We start from the raw sequence: 19,143 nt of genomic DNA, 5'->3' as shown, positions 1-19,143 counted from the left end.
AAATTATTTTAAGAGCAAACAAAACTTTTTTAACCCCTTTGAGCCTGGCACTTTTAGCAATGAGGTGCTGTAATCTTATTCAGACTAATCTATTTGAATCCTTGTATAAATTGTCATACGAACCTCAATTCCCATTGATAGTTTCACTAGATGGAGAAAATTGTACAGTATATACAGAACACAAACAAAAGTGCTGAATAAAATGATTGCCTTCAGCTGATGAGTGAAAAGGCACTATTGATATGAACAATTGAGCAAGCTCCCTTCAGTGGCCAAATTGGTGAGTGTACTTCCCTGGGGTCCTACAGATCAGGAAGGACCCCAGGCTATGCTGAGCTAGCTTATCTCTGCCAGACTACTGGTTGGGGTGCTAGAACTTGCCTGAGCACCCATGAGCTGAGGATAGAGAAAAATCAAGCAGCACTGCTGCTCCTGATTGCTATCCAGTGACTACTGCTGGAAAGTATACATGTGTGTGTCTTGGCTGAGGATAGAATAGCCAGCAGCACTCACTCTCAAAAGAAAAATGACAACTCAAATATATCACCTTTCTGCTGCCAGCATCCATGTATCTACATGAGTCAACACCTTTAGGAGAGAAGCAAATAAATTGGAAAAATAAACATGTAAGAGGCATACACTGCAAAAGCAAGGAAGTTATGGTAAACCTTTGCAAATCACTAGTTAGGCCTCAACGAGAGTATTGTGTTCAATTCTAGGCACCACACTTTAGGAAGTCCTTGTAGAGGATGCACAGGAGACTTAGCAGAATGCTAGCAGGGATGAGGGGCTTCAGTTATGTGGAGACGAGAGAAACTGGGATTGTTTTCCTTAGAGCAGAGGTAATTAAGGGAAGATTTAAGAGATGTTCAAAATGATTAAGGGTTTTAATAAGAGTAGATAGGGAGAAACTGCTACCACTGACAGAAGTCGGTAACCAGAACACACACTTAAAATAATTGACAAAAAACCTAGTGGGGAAATGAGAATTTTTTTTTTAATGCAGCGAGTTAAGATTTGGGATTCACTACCTGAAAAGGGTGGTAGAAGCCGATTCAATAGCAACTTTCAAAAGGGAATTGGATATATACTTGAAAAGAAATTTGCAGAGCTGTGGGGAAAGAGCAGGGGAGCGAGACTAATTGGATAGCTCTTTCAAAGAGCCAACCGTATGATTCCATAAGAGTGAGCAGAAGCATTTCACACCTAAAGACCCCCCGCTGGTGCTATTCCGAATTTAATTCATACAGCAGGGTCGGAAATAGAGATTAACTATCCGTGCCTAGAAGGAATGAAAACATTTTTGGCAAATTTTCATCAGTTCCGGATACAACCATTTGGCTGAGACAGTGGTGGGACTGCTTCCGTTCAGATGTGGGCGGATCACACGTATCAAGTCTGCTTTTTCACCAGAGAGCCAGTCTTAGCAATAGAATACATAGACTCTTAGCACAATTAGTAAACAAAAATTTGTTTTTTGGTAAACCTTTTCCTTTTTTTTATTAACCTGAGTTATAAGGGGAACATGCACATTGGATTGGATTTCAGAACCTTCCCTGACCAAGGGGGCAAATTGATTATTAGGATTCTGCCAGCATGCTCTGTAACTGACCACTAGTAGGTGTATGAGAGTGTTGTGGATTGACCTGGCCTGATTTCCTTCCTCCAATGAAGGAACTCCACTTTACACCTCCCAGACACAGCCTGGCTGAAACAGGAAACACTTTACATGAGAATTGTGTGAATCATCAGTTGATGAGAACTTATAATATTTCCACTCAAAGGAACAGTGAAGATGTGCTTACTTGGGGGGGGGGGGTGGGGAAATAAATGACCCCCTATAAAGACACTGATGCACAAGGTTTTTAAAGTGGTTATTGGTATCTGGAGAGGAGGGGAAGGGAACACGATTGTTTTATTTTATTGAATTTTACATTCAGTACACTTCAATCATTTCTCCATATTGACTAGTAAAAATTAGATTTTTTTAAATTTGCGTATTAGTAGCTTTAAGAACCCATCATAAAGCTCAGGAAGTAATTGGTGTTGCAGCAGTCTTACTGTGCCTTGCCGTGGTCCTCTCGCAACAGCCAGGCTAAGATCAGCAAAACCATTGCCAGAGACATAAACAACCCTTATTTCAAGGGTTCTCTGGAAGCCAATTGCATTCAGCTGGTGATGAATTTTAGATTGTGTCCACAATCTGCTATTGACTCCTGAAGTTGGCCTTTGTAACAGTCCCTATTATTTTTTTTGCCCTGGTTGCAATGAGTTCTGAACTTAATGAAGATGTAACCCAACCTGGATGAGAAAAAGATAAATGGAAATATTGAAAAGAGAGAGTAATATTTACCTCCTGTACATGGTTGGACATGGACAAGCATGCATGGTCCCTGATTTTATCCAGGTAGAGCGATGAAGACAAAATTCTTCTTAATAGACAAGCAGGAAGAAAAATGTAGGAAAATGTATAGAATAATCCAGGGCTGCTCCAAGTCTGGGAGACAGGTCATTTCCAGCCATCCTGCTTAGAAAAAAATAGAATACTTACCTTGTAGGGCTTTCTTCATTCTACAAAATGATATGCATCCTTCACGTAACATTGGAGTACATCCTTGCTTGACAGTTTCTGCTGAAACAATATGCTGAACACACACATAAAAATGTCATGAGGTGTCAGATAGGTGGGGCAGAGCCTTCTAATTCAGCGGGGGCTTAAAAGCAAGTGACAGCGGATCAGTCTCCTGTTATACACCCAGACTGATCGAGCAGGGTGGATAACGGGCAGCTGATCCGCTAGCGCCCGTTTTATGCCCCAAAGTTGAATGTTCCGCACGTGGTGCCTACATCACCGATCTGCACCACTGCATTTTGACCAAAAGTTAAACTGAAGCTGACTAATTAATACTAATTATACCCCTGACAAAACTATACCTCACTGGGATTGATGGGTCTGATAGTCTGTGGAGGATGCACATCATTTGAAGAATGAAGACCACCCTACAAGATAGTCAAACTTTTTTCATCATTTCATATCCTCAACATACAGTTAGCAACATACCCAAGTAGTGCAGGATTTAGGATGGGGAGGCCCTGCATAGAACCCATAGACAAGCTGCCAGGGCTGATGGATCAGAGATATTGTTGTGTGCTGCAATTAAACCTAGACATTAATGTTTAGTACGCGTAGGAAAATTGCTCCATGTGGCAGTCACCCAGTTGTTAGCAACAGAACTGCAATATCATAGAAGCACTCACTCCAAACAAAAACTTAAACACTTGAAATATTGCTCAGTAACATTTTATTGCAACTCTTAAACAGTGAAATGTAACAGAGAGGAAACGATAAAATTACAGAGAAAAGCTATTTATTGCAACGGCAATTACAAAGAGCGTAAAAATAGCAACTAGGAACTTTACAAAACCATGAACATACTTCAGCTTTCTGTGTAAAAGGTAGCTGAAGCAGATTTTTTTAAAAAACGCATAGCAACAAAGATATATCATAGAAGCACAATTTATTGGGAGGAAAAGATCTACATCGGTCACTTCCTAAATACCATGAGTTCTGTAACTAAATTTACTTCAGCTCAACCTCAGAGAGGCAGGATTAAGAATAGTTCTTAAGTGGCCCATATAAAATGCAGTCACCACCTAGAGTTTAGTATGATGAATATGTGCACTATTTGCATAATTCACATCTGCAGATAAAAAGTGTACAACTTATGTTCAATCGACTGGAAACGAGTTCTGCCATTTTTTATCCATGTGTGGTATCATCTTCCACAAAGTCTTTAGCTTGTTCAGCCGTTATCACGTCAATGTGACTGACCTGTAAAACAGATCATTTAAAAAAATAGGCATCAGCTTCACTCTAAGCCAAACTACATAAAATACAAGATGTACACAAATCTGAACGCACGGTGTATGTGGAAATGGGAGGGACAAGACTGAAAAAAACGCAGCTAAAATATCACGTGAAGTAAGTCCACTCAGATATGCAAGTCAATTAAGACAAAAATCTGCAACTCCTCCAAAAATGTAACAGTTAAATTAATGTGCTGTAGTGCTTTTTGTAACCCCTTGGTTTTTTTTTGGTTGCTATTTTAGTGCTTTCACAATTTCTTCAACAAGCATTTCGATACTGCCAAATTGTGGTTAATTTACCAATCACATTATGCACCAAATGAAAACTCCTGTGGTGGTACTTTATTTGATTCCAAATCTGACAAGTTACTTAGGGGTATAATTGGTATCTAAATTTAATTATCTTTAACTTATTGAGGTCACAAGTCAGAGGGATGAGAATGATTCACTCAAATCTGGTGAAAACCCAGTTATCGAGGCAATGCATTATTTCTTAAAAGAGGCCACATGGATGTTCAGAGTTTGCTTTACACAAAACCATCCCAGTCTGATAACATTACATTTTATGTGGGGTTAATTAAAAATTCGATGAAGCATTTTTAATGTTGACAATGTAGCCATTTCAAGCTCCTAGCTTGACAGATTCAGCTTGCACCATTCGTTCCTGGGCCTCCCGTTTTAGTAGATCTCAGTGAGCGCATAGGTTGTACTATGGCAAAAAGTGATGGCTGCCACCTCTAGTGAAATACTCAATAGGTCACATTCCGCAGCGACTACCCCTATCACTCAGCTGGACCATGAACTGACACAGGTGTAGCAGTTACACAAGTGTTCATTGAGGATAGTGAAGGTTCGAGATGGAGACAGAAAAGATAAGGACATAAGTAACTCTGAACCATCATTTCAAATCTGCTGAACAATACAATAAAAATTCTTATGGTTTTGAACTGGTCAGGATAGGATTTTTTTTTAATGGATTATGGATATATCATGATTCCCCTTTTCTCCCAGAAAAAGAAATTCTCCACCAAAAGCTTTTCAAACAAGCACAAGCGCCAAGTCCCTAAATCAGTAATTGACGTAATTGTGGGTTCATTTTGCAATTATTACCCAAGTGCTATAAGCTAGAAGACCCTTGATCACCTAACTCCCCTAAACTAAAATACATATTTAACATGCTCCTATGTTCCTAACATGCTCAAATACCAAGTGGCAAGAATTCAACAACTTGCAATTTTTTTTTATATTTTAGAAAATAAAATCAAATTGCAAACGCATTCTTATCCAGAATACAAAATAATTAGTAAATCAATTATACAACGTGTTCAGCTTTCCAGTCTATAATTAAATAATTTTCTTACTGGAGTAAAATTAACTTTCCATATTGCAAAGAATAATGAAGATTTCTTTTTTGCTGCAGGCACTAAAATAATTAACACAAAGATATCCCGTGTGTACAAATTCTGAATGTTAAAATCAGAAACAATGGCACTGTGAGTGAAATGCATTCTATAATATGCTACCCTACCTTATTTGCTGAGTTCCCATTCTTAGAACGACAGTTTTTGAGTTGGGGCAGGTGGAGAAGGAGGAATTTTAAAAGCGTTCCCTGAAGTGTGGTGCTTTAAGCTCCAACACATTGTACTACTGAGCAGCAGGATGGAGGTGTGCACCTACTATTCACCATATGGTAAGCTACTGCTCAGATGAGACTAAGTATTACTGCTCCACATGAAAAGAGGGAACACAAAGAGTACGGCTATTCCAAGAGAGTTGAACAGGGCTCCAATCTGTCGTCTTGATTGAGATACATACAGAGCATGAAGACAACACTAGAGTCAAAGATTTCTTATATTCTTAAAATCTGCTATCCAAGACCACTGCTAACACCCAGTTACATATTGGGACTGGCAGACACCAAACTACAGCAGAGCTGTGCTGATACCTGCAAACTTTAGCTAATTGCTAGTGGGCAAACAGTCTGGGTTGACTAGTCCTTAGATGCCTCCTCCTTTTAGGGAGGGGGCTGACCTCTTAGCATCTCTTCGCCACACCCCGCCCCACCTCGTGCGAGAATCAACGGCACAACTTTGCATCCTGCCGCTCTCTGGTGCATCTTGTTAGTATGATCCAAAAGTATTCCCTTCTCTCTGTTTTAATAGGGATTTTTTTTAAAAAATTGATAGAGTAAAACATCTTTCCCAATAAACCCTGAATGTAAGAATAGGTTATGTCATTCATTTCACAGTGTGACAACATTACCTTGTTCCTGAACTTCACTCCATAAAATTTGTCTGCTGATTCAAGCAATTCTGGCCTGAATGTAGTGGTAATGAACTGGGCGTGCGCTGAGAGCTCGGAAATCATATCTATTGTGTAAAACATTTTTAAAAATTAATAGGAGGTGAGAAAAGCAGGCTGTGCCAGCATGATTACATTTTATAAGAGCATTTAAGTAACAATAAGACTACCCATTGCAAAGTAAACCAAACCTTTTTAAAAAGTGGACTTGACATACAGAATCAGGTACCACCTTCCAGCTGGCACTAAGAGATATATTAATCCCGACGCGTGAAAGACAGCGACAGACCATAATGGCAGCACGTCTGCCGGATCGGTTTGAATTTTTTTTTTTATTCGTTCATGGGACGTGGGCGTCGCTGGTGAGGCCAGCATTTATTGCCCATCCCTAATTGCCCTGGAGAAGGTGGTGGTGAGCCGCCTTCTTGAATCGCTGCAGTCAATGTGGTGAAGGTTCTCCCACAGTGCTGTTAGGAAGGGAGTTCCAGGATTTTGACCCAGCGACGATGAAGGAACGGCAATATATTTCCAAGTCGGGATGGTGTGTGACTTGGAGGGGAACGTGCAGGTGGTGGTGTTCCCATGTGCATGCTGCTCTTGTCCTTCTAGGTGGTAGAGGTTGCGGGTTTGGGAGGTGCTGTCGAAGAAACCTTGGCGAGTTGCTGCAGTGCATCCTGTGGATGGTACACTCTGCAGCCACTGTGCGCCAGTGGTGAAGGGAGTGAATGTTTAGGGTGGTGGATGGGATGTCAATCAAGCGGCCTGCTTTGTCCTGGATGGTGTCGAGCTTCTTGAGTGGTGTTGGACCTGCACTCATCCAGGCAAGTGGAGAGTATTCCATCACACTCCTGACTTGTGCCTTGTAGATGGTGGAAAGGCTTTGGGGAGTCAGGAGATGAGTCACTCGTCGCAGAATACCCAGCCTCTGACCTGCTTTTGTAGACACAGTATTTATATGGCTGGTCCAGTTAAGTTTCTGGTCAATGGTGACCCCAGGATGTTGATGGTGGGGGATTCGGCAATGGTAATGCTGTTGAATGTCAAGGGGAGGTGGTTAGACTCTCTCTTGTTGGAGATGGTCATTGCCTGGCACTTGTCTGGCGCGAATGTTACTTTCCACTTCTCAGCCCAAGCCTGGATGTTGTCCAGGTCTTGCTGCATGCGGGCTCGGACTGCTTCATTATTTGAGGGGTTGTGAATGGAACTGAACACTGTGCAATCGTCAGCGAACATCCCCATTTCTGACCTTATGATGGAGGGAAGGTCATTGATGAAGCAGCACATGCAAGATGGTTGGGCCTAGGACACTGCCCTGAGGAACTCCTGCAGCAATGTCCTGTGGCTGAATTTGAGGCTGCGAGTTTGAGAGGTCTGGCTGCCAAGCACCTGACACGCAAGGCAACTCATCTATCTGGCTTTCAATGTGATATGGACATCCAGGATCTGGTTCTTCTTCCATCAGAGAACCATCCACCGATTCGACAGGAAACTTAGTCAAATTGTTGATTTTCATTAGCATTTTCTTTGGTCGATTTTTCTCACCACCCCCCCACCCCCGCCAAATGGCATTGACTCCTGCCAGGGAAACACAGTTCTAGTGGTGAAGGCTACCCACAGACACTTAAACACCCTCCAAGTGGCCATTTGCATGTGCAAGCATAGAGTGGGTATTGGCAGGCTATTCAACCAAAGGGCAGGTCACAGCTGAGCCTAATCGCGTCTTCACCTGACATCCAAATATACACTTTCCAAGCAGGTAGAGTGGGGAAAACGGTCAGTGGATCGACATCAGCAGTGCGAACCATTGCTGAAATTCCCTCCCTAACTCAGGGTACCAAGGCCCCCTAATATCTGTTCTACTACCATTTTTGCATTGATACGAAAGGATTGCCAATGCAGAGATTTAAGAATGGTAGTCTAACTCAAAAACTGGGTTATAACCTGACCCTAAGGCCTCTGAAGACATCCACTGAACAAACTGGTCACTTTTTACACTGACCATGAAACCTTTCCAATGTCATGAGAGAAGTGATAGTCTCACCTGTTCAATCATAACATTAAAAAACACATTGTTTATTTAGCTTTGACTGCTGGCAGCTCCACAATATTTCATACCATCTAGACTAGCTAATGTTTGTGAAGAATTTAGAACAGCTGCATAATGTCATCTATAACATTAAGTCTTAACATTCACCATTATGTAAAGTTGGTCAATGCTAAAATTTAACAAGATAATTAAGGTATTTTTCCAACTTTGCACTCCCTTGTGCAGTGCCTCACCTGGTGGGACAGCAGGTCAGAAATGAGGGTGCATGCTGCCTATGATTTTCTGACCATTCATTTAAATGGTCAGAAAATCATGTACAGTACATCCAAGTCTCACTCCCAACAAGCAATGTTTGCCATTGATTGCAGAATTGTAATTGCAGAATATGACGCATGAAATCAAACTTCTGACCTGATGAAATATTGGATTTTAAAATAAGCTTTAGGCATTCAGAAGAGTAGTTGGTTAAAGTTTATGATCATGTCATAAAAGAAACAGATCAAACCCTTGGTACAACTGCTCAGTACAAGAAAGGGAGCAGTACCACAAAACAAGTAAACTCTTCAGCAACCCTGGCAAGGGATTTCATAAAAACAAGTCATCTCATCAGCGGTGTTTAGGAGGTTAAATTTATTTCTTTCCCACAACACCCCTCCCACCCCATCGTGATTTTCACCATAATGCAAACATATCCTCTACCATACGACAGCATAGTGAATCTGGAAAGTGGACTTTTCTATAGTTTCCACATATGGCATTCCATAACCATATGACAACAATTTAAGAAAGGTGACCTTATCTATGGCAGTATTTCCTTCCCCATCCCTACAAAATAGTATCTCACCTCGTGTATGCCATTCCTTTCAGTAGCCTCACCAAAACGTACTTGAGCACGGAGCTGAAGTAATGGATAGCTCCACAAGAGTCCAACTTATAAACTTACAATTGGGAGTCAAATATTTCTATCATCTCATATGCATGCACATACGATATAATATGTATGAAGCATTCTCATCTTCCAAATCAAAAAACATTTTTCTTTGGAAAAGTTTACCTGAAACAGCTTTTCTGTGTTGAGCATCCAGGGCCTGGTCAATTTCATCGAAGAGGTAAAAGGGAGCTGGATCACATTTCTGTATCGCAAAGATTAAAGCGAGTGCCACCAAGGATTTCTGACCCCCAGAAAGTTGCTGCATTTCTCTCATTTCTCCTTGTTTCCCTGTAAAAGACACCTGCCAACAAAGGAGAAGGAATCAAGATACAGCATAGCAAACACTTGTAAATGGATTGAAAAATCTATTAAACATACAGATTAACAAACCATTTACAAACAGTATATTCTGGACGGCTTAATTTTACGCTCTGGGAAATTAAAACAAATTGAGTAAATCGGGGGTGTACTAATTTAATGTTGATATAAAATGTCCCATCACCAACGCTAAGCACTGTATATTTAGGAACATAGGAACAGGAGTAGGTCATTCAGCCCCTCGTGCCTGCTCCGCCATTTGATAAGATCATGGCCAATCTGTGATCTAACTCCATATACCTGCCTTTGGCCCATATCCCTTAATACCTTTGGTTGCCAAAAAGCTATCTATCTCACATTTAAATTTAGCAATTGAGCTAGTATCAATTGCCGTTTGCGGAAGAGAGTTCCAAACTTCTACAACCCTTTGTGTGTAGAAATGTTTTCTAATCTCACTCCTGAAAGGTCTGGCTCTAATTTTTAGACTCTGCCCCCTATTCCTAGAATCCCTAACCAGCGGAAATAGTTTCTCTCTATCCACCCTATCTGTTCCCCTTAATATCTTATAAACTTCGATCAGATCACCCCATAACCTTCGAAACTCTAGAGAATACAACCCCAATTTGTGTAATCTCTCCTCGTAACTTAACCCTTGAAGTCCGGGTATCATTCTAGTAAGCCTACGCTGCACTCCCTCCGAAGGTGCGGTGCCCAGAACTGCTCACAGTACTCCAGGTGCGGTCTAACCAGGGTTTTGTATAGCTGCAGTATAACTTCTGCCCCCTTGTACTCTAGTCCTCTAGATATAAAGGCCAGCATTCCATTTGCCCTCTTGATTATTTTCTGCACCTGTTCATGACACTTCAATGATCTATGTACCTGAACCCCTAAGTGCCTTTGGACATCCACTGTTTTTAACTTTTTACCATTTAGAAAGTACCCTGTTCTATCCTTTTTGTTTCACTTGTTGAAGGAATGACAACTTTTGAGACAGCCTGCATTTAGATAGAGCCTTTAATGTAGTAAAGCATCCCAAGGCGCTTCACAGGAGCGAGTATCAAACAAAATTTGACACCGAGCCACAGAGATATTAGGGCAGGTGACCAAATGCTTGGTCAAACAGGCAGGTTTTAAGAAGCATCTTAAAAGGAGGAGAGGGAGGTTGAGAAGCAGGGAGGTTGAGAGGCGGTGGGGTTTAGGGAGGGAATTCCAGAGCTTAGGGCCTAGGCAGTTGAAGGCTCGGCCATCAATGGTGGAGCAATTAAAATCGGGGATGCGCAAGAGGCAAGAACTGGAGTGCCGAGATCTTGGAGGGTTGTAGGAGTTAGAGATAGGGAGGGGTGAGGCCATGGAGGGATTTGAAAACAAGGATGAGACAACCCCAGAGGCCATCAGCAAAACACATTCTGATGAGGTGGAATCTGGAAAAATTTACCGAATAGATGATGCTCAGCAATTTTTTTAAATTGCAATATTTGCGTTGCGTCTTGTATCTAACGAGAATCATAGAATCATAGAATCATAGAAGTTACAACATGGAAACAGGCCCTTCGGCCCAACATGTCCATGTCGCCCAGTTTATACCACGAAGCTAGTCCCAATTGCCTGCACTTGGCCCATATCCCTCGATACCCATCTTCCCCATGTAACTGTCCAAATGCTTTTTAAAAGACAAAATTGTACCCGCCTCTACTACTGCCTCTGGCAGCTCGTTCCAGACACTCACCACCCTTTGAGTGAAAAAATTGCCCCTCTGGATCCTTTTGTATCTCTCCCCTCTCACCTTAAATCTGTGCCCCCTCGTTATAGACTCCCCTACCTTTGGGAAAAGATTTTGACTATCGACCTTATCTATGCCCCTCATTATTTTATAGACTTCTATAAGATCACCCCTTAACCTCCTACTCTCCAGGGAATAAAGTCCCAGTCTGTCTAATCTCTCCCTGTAAGTCAAACCATCAAGTCCCGGTAGCATCCTAGTAAATCTTTTCTGCACTCTTTCTAGTTTAATAATATCCTTTCTATAATAGGGTGACCAGAACTGTACACAGTACTCCAAGTGTGGCCTCACCAATGCCCTGTACAACTTCAACAAGACATCCCAACTCCTGCATTCAATGTTCTGACCAATGAAACCAAGCATGCTGAATGCCTTCTTCACCACCCTATCCACCTGTGACTCCACTTTCAAGGAGCTATGAATCTGTACTCCTAGATCTCTTTGTTCGATAACTCTCCCCAACGCCCTACCATTAACGGAGTAGGTCCTGGCCCGATTCGATCTACCAAAATGCATCACCTCACATTTATCTAAATTAAACTCCATCTGCCATTCATCGGCCCACTGGCCCAATTTATCAAGATCCCGTTGCAATCCTAGATAACCTTCTTCACTGTCCACAATGCCACCAATCTTGGTGTCATCTGCAAACTTACTAACCATGCCTCCTAAATTCTCATCCAAATCATTAATATAAATAACAAATAACAGCGGACCCAGCACCGATCCCTGAGGCACACCGCTGGACACAGGCATCCAGTTTGAAAAACAACCCTCGACAACCACCCTCTGTCTTCTGTCGTCAAGCCAATTTTGTATCCAATTGGCTACCTCACCTTGGATCCCATGAGATTTAACCTTATGTAACAACCTACCATGCGGTACCTTGTCAAATGCTTTGCTGAAGTCCATGTAGACCACGTCTACTGCACAGCCCTCATCTATCTTCTTGGTTACCCCTTCAAAAAACTCAATCAAATTCGTGAGACATGATTTTCCTCTCACAAAACCATGCTGACTGTTCCTAATTAGTCCCTGCCTCTCCAAATGCCTGTAGATCCTGTCCCTCAGAATACCCTCCAACAACTTACCCACTACAGATGTCAGGCTCACTGGTCTGTAGTTCCCAGGCTTTTCCCTGCCGCCCTTCTTAAACAAAGGCACAACATTTGCTACCCTCCAATCTTCAGGCACCTCACCTGTAGCGGTGGATGATTCAAATATCTCTGCTAGGGGACCCGCAATTTCCTCCCTAACCTCCCATAACGTCCTGGGATACATTTCATCAGGTCCCGGAGATTTATCTACCTTGATGCGCTTTAAGACTTCCAGCACCTCCCTCTCTGTAATATGTACACTCCTCAAGACATCACTATTTATTTCCCCAAGTTCCCTAACATCCATGCCTTTCTCAACCGTAAATACCGATGTGAAATATTCATTCAGGATCTCACCCATCTCTTGTGGTTCCGCACATAGATGACCTTGTTGATCCTTAAGAGGCCCTACTCTCTCCCTAGTTACCCTTTTGCCCTTTATGTATTTGTACATTAAACAAGCTTTGGAGTTTGAGCAGCCCAGAAGAATTCTTATGAATGCCTTGAACCTAACCTAACCTATAACAATCAGATTGTGGATATTTTCATTATGATCACAAGTGAGCCTCTGAAACAGGCTAATCTAATCTTTTGATTTAAGGCAAAACAGATTGTATCGGATTGTATCAGATTTCTGACAGTTTTGTGAATATCTCCAAAATAGTTTATTTCAAATTTGTAAAACTGAATTATTAGTTCATCTGTGACCATAGCAAAGAGAAACAATTTACAGATATACCTATTCCATAATAGATCATTTAACTTTGAAAACTGTGAAAGACCAAGTGGACTTCACTAAAAATAAATACAATTGTGAGCACAGAAAGGGATTAAACTGCGCATGCAGTAGAGTCTGTTACTTACCCGAATCCCAACTCCTGTGAATTGATCAACAGATGGGACACTGCTCTGGGATGCGCTACCTTCACCCTCGTCCTGTGACTGGCTTCCTTCCACATCACCTTTCTTCATTACCAATGATGCTTTGCCACCTGGCACCAACTTCGTGAACACCTCACTGAAATTCTTAGACACCTGGTCACAGCAACATAGTGATTCAACATTTGGGAATATTTCATAGGGGGATGAAAACAAATGATGCAGACCAAACATCTTGCTTTTTCAGACTTATGGACACACAAAGTAAATGCAGCAGAACTGCAATGTGCAGCACCACTAAGTTCTTCCTAGTGACTGTGGCTACCTGGAAAATCTTGGGGATACTAGATCAACTTGCTTATTAAATGCAATTAAATTTGGTGAAATGTCATGGTACAGGACATCTTCAGCTGGAACTAATCGATCAAAGCTGGATAGTACCAAACCAGTTTAGTTAATGGTCCTGCATGTTCTCCCACGAGGCAAACAGTGGGTGAGCGAGTTAGCAAAGAAAGAACTCTTGTAAGCACATTCAGATTATTTACAACAGGGCAATGAGTGCACTGAGGCAAGACTTCTCTGCCACTCATCATCTTATAGGCAATGCAGTAATTCATTTACATGCAGTGCATTTTCTACAAGGTCAGCTTTGTGAAGAGTATGCTATATTATACAAAGTACTCAGTTCCAAACTTGTGACCCGTTTCCAATCCCAAAAAACTGCCATTACAGTAATCTAATTTACAGAAATAGATTGGATTAAACTCAAACTCAAAACATCTAGCTTTGTTTTTAAATTAAGGGTAGTAAAAATAAGTGTCCGCCTGACTATAAAGTTTAGAAATTGGCATTATTTGTATCATTCAACAATACATTTTTCACTCATTTTCTTGTCACTCTGCCATATTGAAAGTTTTTTTTAAAAAAGGGGTTTTCTAGCTTAAAGTCCCAAGCTACTTTGTAAAGATTTGGCCCCCACCCAGCAGGAAGTGGAATCTTTCAGGTTAGTTCCACGGGCATCAGGTGTTCTTCAGTATTTGCCTAAGTGGCCATTATTCATGATTGAGCCTTCACACCAAGTGTGGGTAGGCTTTTCAAGCATGGGGGCAATACAGCCGAGCACATACCTGTTCATCTAATTTTTAAAAATTCATTCTCAGGAGGTGGGCACCGCTGGCATTTATTGTCTATCCTTAGTTGCCCCGAGAAGGTTGTGGTGGGTGGTCGTCTTGATTTATTGTAGTGGTTTGATACAACTGAGTAGCTTGCTAGGCCACGTCAGCAAGCAGTTGAAGAGTCAACCACGCTGTTGCGGGACTAGAGTTACATACAGGATAAGGACATTAGTGAATCAAATGAGTTTTTACGACAATCCGACAGCTTCGTAGTCGCTTTTATGGATATCAGCATTTTATTTCCAGATTTTTAAAACTGAATTCAAATTCTGCCATTGTTGGAATTGAACCTATGTTCCATGGATTAGTCCAGGCCTCTGGATTACTAGTCTAGTAACATAACCACACATTCAGTGGGGTACATTGAACAGCTCCAGGATGAAGGAATTATGGCCAATTTTCCCCTTCCTAACTCAGAACACTAAAGCCAATTGCAGCACTTCAGCTGAGATCAGTTAATTCTGCAAAGACAAGGGATCAAACCTAGGATCTCCCTGGCTAAGTCACTCACTGGCCAAACTCACCCAGGCACTGGGAAGCTTGTTACTTTTAAAAGTAATTATATTTACAGGACTGCTCCATGGAGATTTATACTCATCCTTTTCATTTTGCAAACAATGGAGCTAATGCACAATTGAGACCCTGTCAGGATGCAGCCCCCTCATTGACAATTTTAGGGTCAATCTGTTTCAAATTTTCTTTTACTTCACTTATTTTCTATTTATATTTTCTTCACTTATTCTCCATTTTTTGATGACGAGAGAAACATAATGAGGAGTGGACTGTCTCCAAGAGTATACACCTGAAAACTGTTGTGATTTTAGCCAGAGAGTAAACGGTAGGATTCTCCACAAACCCTTGACACTTGAGCTCCTCATGCAAAGACCATTTACATCACTGTTAAAGTTTATTTTGTTTGACCACTGAAGATTAAACCATTGATATACATTATATTGAAATGAAAACCAGGAATCTCAGCAACATTAACTACAGTCATCATAGTGGGTTACTTTTCCCATAATTTTAAACTTCGCAGGACATCAAAAAATATAGTCTTATTTTCAAGCGATCAAAAGTTGAAAATTCCTGTGGCTTAGTTTTCACCCACTTCTACAAACCAGTAAATTTTACTCTGAGCTTTACCTGTTTGAAGGTAAGCTGTATGGCTTCATACTTTCTCAACTCCAGTACGGTCATAAGCTCCATGATGGACTTGTGGCCACGGTGAAGCTCCTCCTGACGTTTCATAAGTTTCTCCTTCTGTTCTGAAAAATTCACAAACTGGTCCAAGGCCTTCTTGTTGACGTGGCTGTATTTCTTCAACTCCTGATTACACTGTTCCAATTTCCGGAACAGCTGTGAACGGTGGGAAATAAATGGAAAATACAAAAAGAAACAGTTGAAATACACTTAGAAAAGACAGAACAGCAAAAGTAGTTTAATTGTTTCAAGACAAGCTATGGATTAGAAGCTGTTGTCAAACTGAAAGCCTGTGATCTTAGTCACAACTCACATGACGGACTGCTTTAAAGGTATGTGCAAACACAAATGTTACGTTATTATTTTTAATTCAAAGAAAATTATAATGGATTTAGTTATTTTCAAAAATGTTTCAGAAATACAGGTAAAATTGTGCCGTGCTGCAGCTTGAAATAGTATGAATAATTGAACATAATGAGTACTGTTAAATGTTCAGACCTGACCACTAATCCTGAAAGAAATTCTTTAAAACTATCCAGAACTCTCCAGACAACCTTTGTATATTTCAAAATACAGATGGAAAAGTTATATGGAGCATACCATACTCACATTACAAGGTTAGACAAAAAAAAACTTTCTAAGCAGGATGATTGCTGGAAAAATATTTTGAAGCAATTATGTCTAGGAGTATTTGATAATTAGTAAGATGTACATGGAATGGCCTATGGGACATTAACTGAAAATTATCATGCGAATCAGAGTAATCTTTATACAGCAAATTTAAATTATACGTGCAATATGCAAAACAATTTACTGTCATATTCAGATTTGAGAGACCAGGGTTATCTCAGTTTCATTTCAGTATATTTACGCATCAAGTAACTGCATGTCACACACGTACAACTCACTGTACAAGTTGCAGCTATGTACATTTTATGCCATCTAAATAAAGCCAAGATTCTTCCAAACTGGCTCAACATAGTTTTTAAACTTACGTGGCTCTAAAACAGAAGTGCACCTTATCTATTGGATTTTACAAAATAAACACAGCTTGAAAATGTTGCTTAAATTGGAAGAAAACACTCTTAAAACAATCTGAATTTTTTAAAATCATAGACTTCTACCCAAAAATATCAAGGATCACCAGAAAATAAAAAATTGAGTTTGCAATTTTACAATTTAAGCACAATGAAGCGATTTACTAGAATGATGCCAGGGATGAGGGACTTCAGTTATGTGGAGAGACTGGAGAAGCTGGGGTTGTTCTCCCTAGAACAGAGACGGTTAAGGGGAGATTTGATAGAGGTATTCAAAATCATGAACAGTTTTGACAGGGTAAAAATGGAGAAACTGTTTCCAATGGCAGAAGGGTCAGTAACCAAAGGACACAGATTTAAGATGATCGACAAAAGAGCTAGAGGTGACATAAGGAAACATTTTTTTTTAAAAACGCAGCGAGTTGTAATGATCTGGAATGCACTGCCTGAAAGGGTGATGGAAGCAGATTCAATAGTAACTTTCAAAAGGGAATTGGGTAAATACTTGAAGGGAAAAAATTTACAGGGCTATGGGGAAAAAGCAGGGGAATGGGACTAAAAAGGATAGCTCTTTCACAGGCAAGATGGGCCAAATGGCCTCCTCCTGTGCTGTACCTACTATGATACTATGCATCAGAAAGCTGTCATTGCTATCAGTGTGATCTCACTGTTTTGACTTATCTGTAGATTATCTTTTCAGTGCCTCTGAATTTTTGCTACTTTGAATAGGATGTGTAACCAATCAGAATTACAGCCGTGATAATAGGCTCCAAGGGATCCCTTTAGCCTATGTCACCTCGGTGCATCAGCTTCACTGTTCACCTGATGCAGTGGAGGATTTAGAAGTCTTCCTGGAGGACCCTGAGAAATGCTAATATTTGAAAATGAAATATTCAATGAAAATAAAATTGAACTAACTGGGCCTGATGTAAAGCCAAGTACTTATTCCCTCCTCAATTAATATTCTGTCCTTCCTCTCCCTGATTACTTTGAATGTTTTAGTTCAAGCATGCAGTGCTGATGGCATCATCAGGAAAACTAGCCTATGGTGTTCGAGAGTAAATGTATGAGGGAACTAAATTAGCATCAGTAGAGATGCAGTCATTATTTCAGCAATAAGGTCATTTCAATTAGACATGAATTCAACTCCTTCACTGCCTGGCTCAGCAACTTCTCCAAACATGCTTCTCACAATGAAGTCATCAGCCCACACTGTAAAAGCAAATTAAGATAGTGCAGGAAAAACAAAACTTAACCATCCACCAATCCGATACTTTGCTTCAAATTTATTCATTGTGAAGTACTTTGGGACGTTTCTGAGAGACACAGTACAGCACTACATATATGCAAGTCTTTCTAAAAGCCAAGTTAAATTATAATTCTTTGCAACCATTTTTTAGATTGAAAAAGAATATAGATAGATGGTCTGAAACTGCAGGAGGCCTGCTCAGTCAGCCTAAGTGTAGCATTTAGTGTACAAAAAGCATTTACTCTTGCAGTTAGAAAATGGCACAGTGTGCCCCACTTCAGACAGGAGCACATCCTAGCAACACAAGTACAGCTGCATTATGAGGTGTACTTTGCCTTCAGCACACGTACGGCAGAACGGACAGGATTTCTGGCAGGTGGCATCATCCCACCTGCTCTTCTGACATCAGCACGGAGCTCCCCACCTCCATCAGAATTGATGTTTGCAAAAAGGGGAGATGCAGTGAAACCAAGTCCTGCCCCAAATCACAGGCGCCACCCCCACCCCCCTCATCCTGCCCACCTAACACCACCGCAGCATCCTCCCAGGAATGTCGGGCCCAGTGAATCTCCCTCCTTGACTGATCCAATAACAGTACAATTGAAATATAACAATTCACGTTGTAATGTTCTACCAGACAGTTCAGAGAAGAATAAAAAAGAATCACATTTGCACCCTATTTAATAGATATTAAGAAACTGTAGGTTTCACCAAAAAGAACCCAAATTGTCCACAGCCTCAGTCAGCCTGCAGAGGGTGCTCATTACCTTCAGCCTAGTTTCAAATAAGTTAATGGATCTCTTTCTATAATGTTCCAATTTATACAATTTGGCAAATCGATTACCTCAGAATACTATAGGATATATATGGTCACAGACATCAGTAATATACAAAATCAACCTCATTTTGTTTTCCTGACTCAACCATTCACCAGCCCAATGGGCTTCCGTTATGTAACACCAACGTTACAGCAGGTGATTTGAATACAACAGACCTCAACAATGTCTACAGTACTACATAGGCTTATTTTCAGTGAAAAGAGTTAGGGAACAACTTTTATCAAAGTCAACTTTCCTAATTCATTCAGCCCCACCCATATTTCCATGCCACAACGCAAGATACCACAAAATGGAAACATGCAGCAAAATGGAAGGGTGCAATTTTCTAGATATCTTTAAAGACTGATGTAACTATAGTCTCACATTTTTTTTAAACCGTGTTTTTAAACTTAAAAATCTCAAATCTAAATGATTCAGCAATAA

General features: G+C 40.7%; 1 protein-coding gene across 1 annotated transcript in view; it reads right to left on the bottom strand.

Annotated features, from left to right (window-relative positions):
* Positions 1 to 3,285: 3,285 nt before the first annotated feature.
* The window catches only part of smc3 (structural maintenance of chromosomes 3), an 80,617-nt gene continuing 64,759 nt past the window's right edge, over positions 3,286 to 19,143 (bottom strand). The window contains exons 25-29 of the mRNA XM_068002110.1: positions 15,539 to 15,751; positions 13,206 to 13,376; positions 9,270 to 9,447; positions 6,130 to 6,236; positions 3,286 to 3,832 (exon numbers count right to left, since the gene is read on the bottom strand). Of these exons, the coding sequence (XP_067858211.1) occupies positions 3,761 to 3,832; positions 6,130 to 6,236; positions 9,270 to 9,447; positions 13,206 to 13,376; positions 15,539 to 15,751 (741 nt within the window). The 3' untranslated portion in view covers positions 3,286 to 3,760. The remainder of the gene's footprint in view (positions 3,833 to 6,129; positions 6,237 to 9,269; positions 9,448 to 13,205; positions 13,377 to 15,538; positions 15,752 to 19,143) is intronic.

This window comes from Heptranchias perlo, chromosome 21 (assembly GCF_035084215.1).
Source record: "Heptranchias perlo isolate sHepPer1 chromosome 21, sHepPer1.hap1, whole genome shotgun sequence".
NCBI lineage: Eukaryota > Metazoa > Chordata > Chondrichthyes > Hexanchiformes > Hexanchidae > Heptranchias > Heptranchias perlo.
The sequence above is the reverse complement of the archived record's forward strand: the minus strand, read 5'-3'. Positions and strand labels throughout refer to the sequence as shown.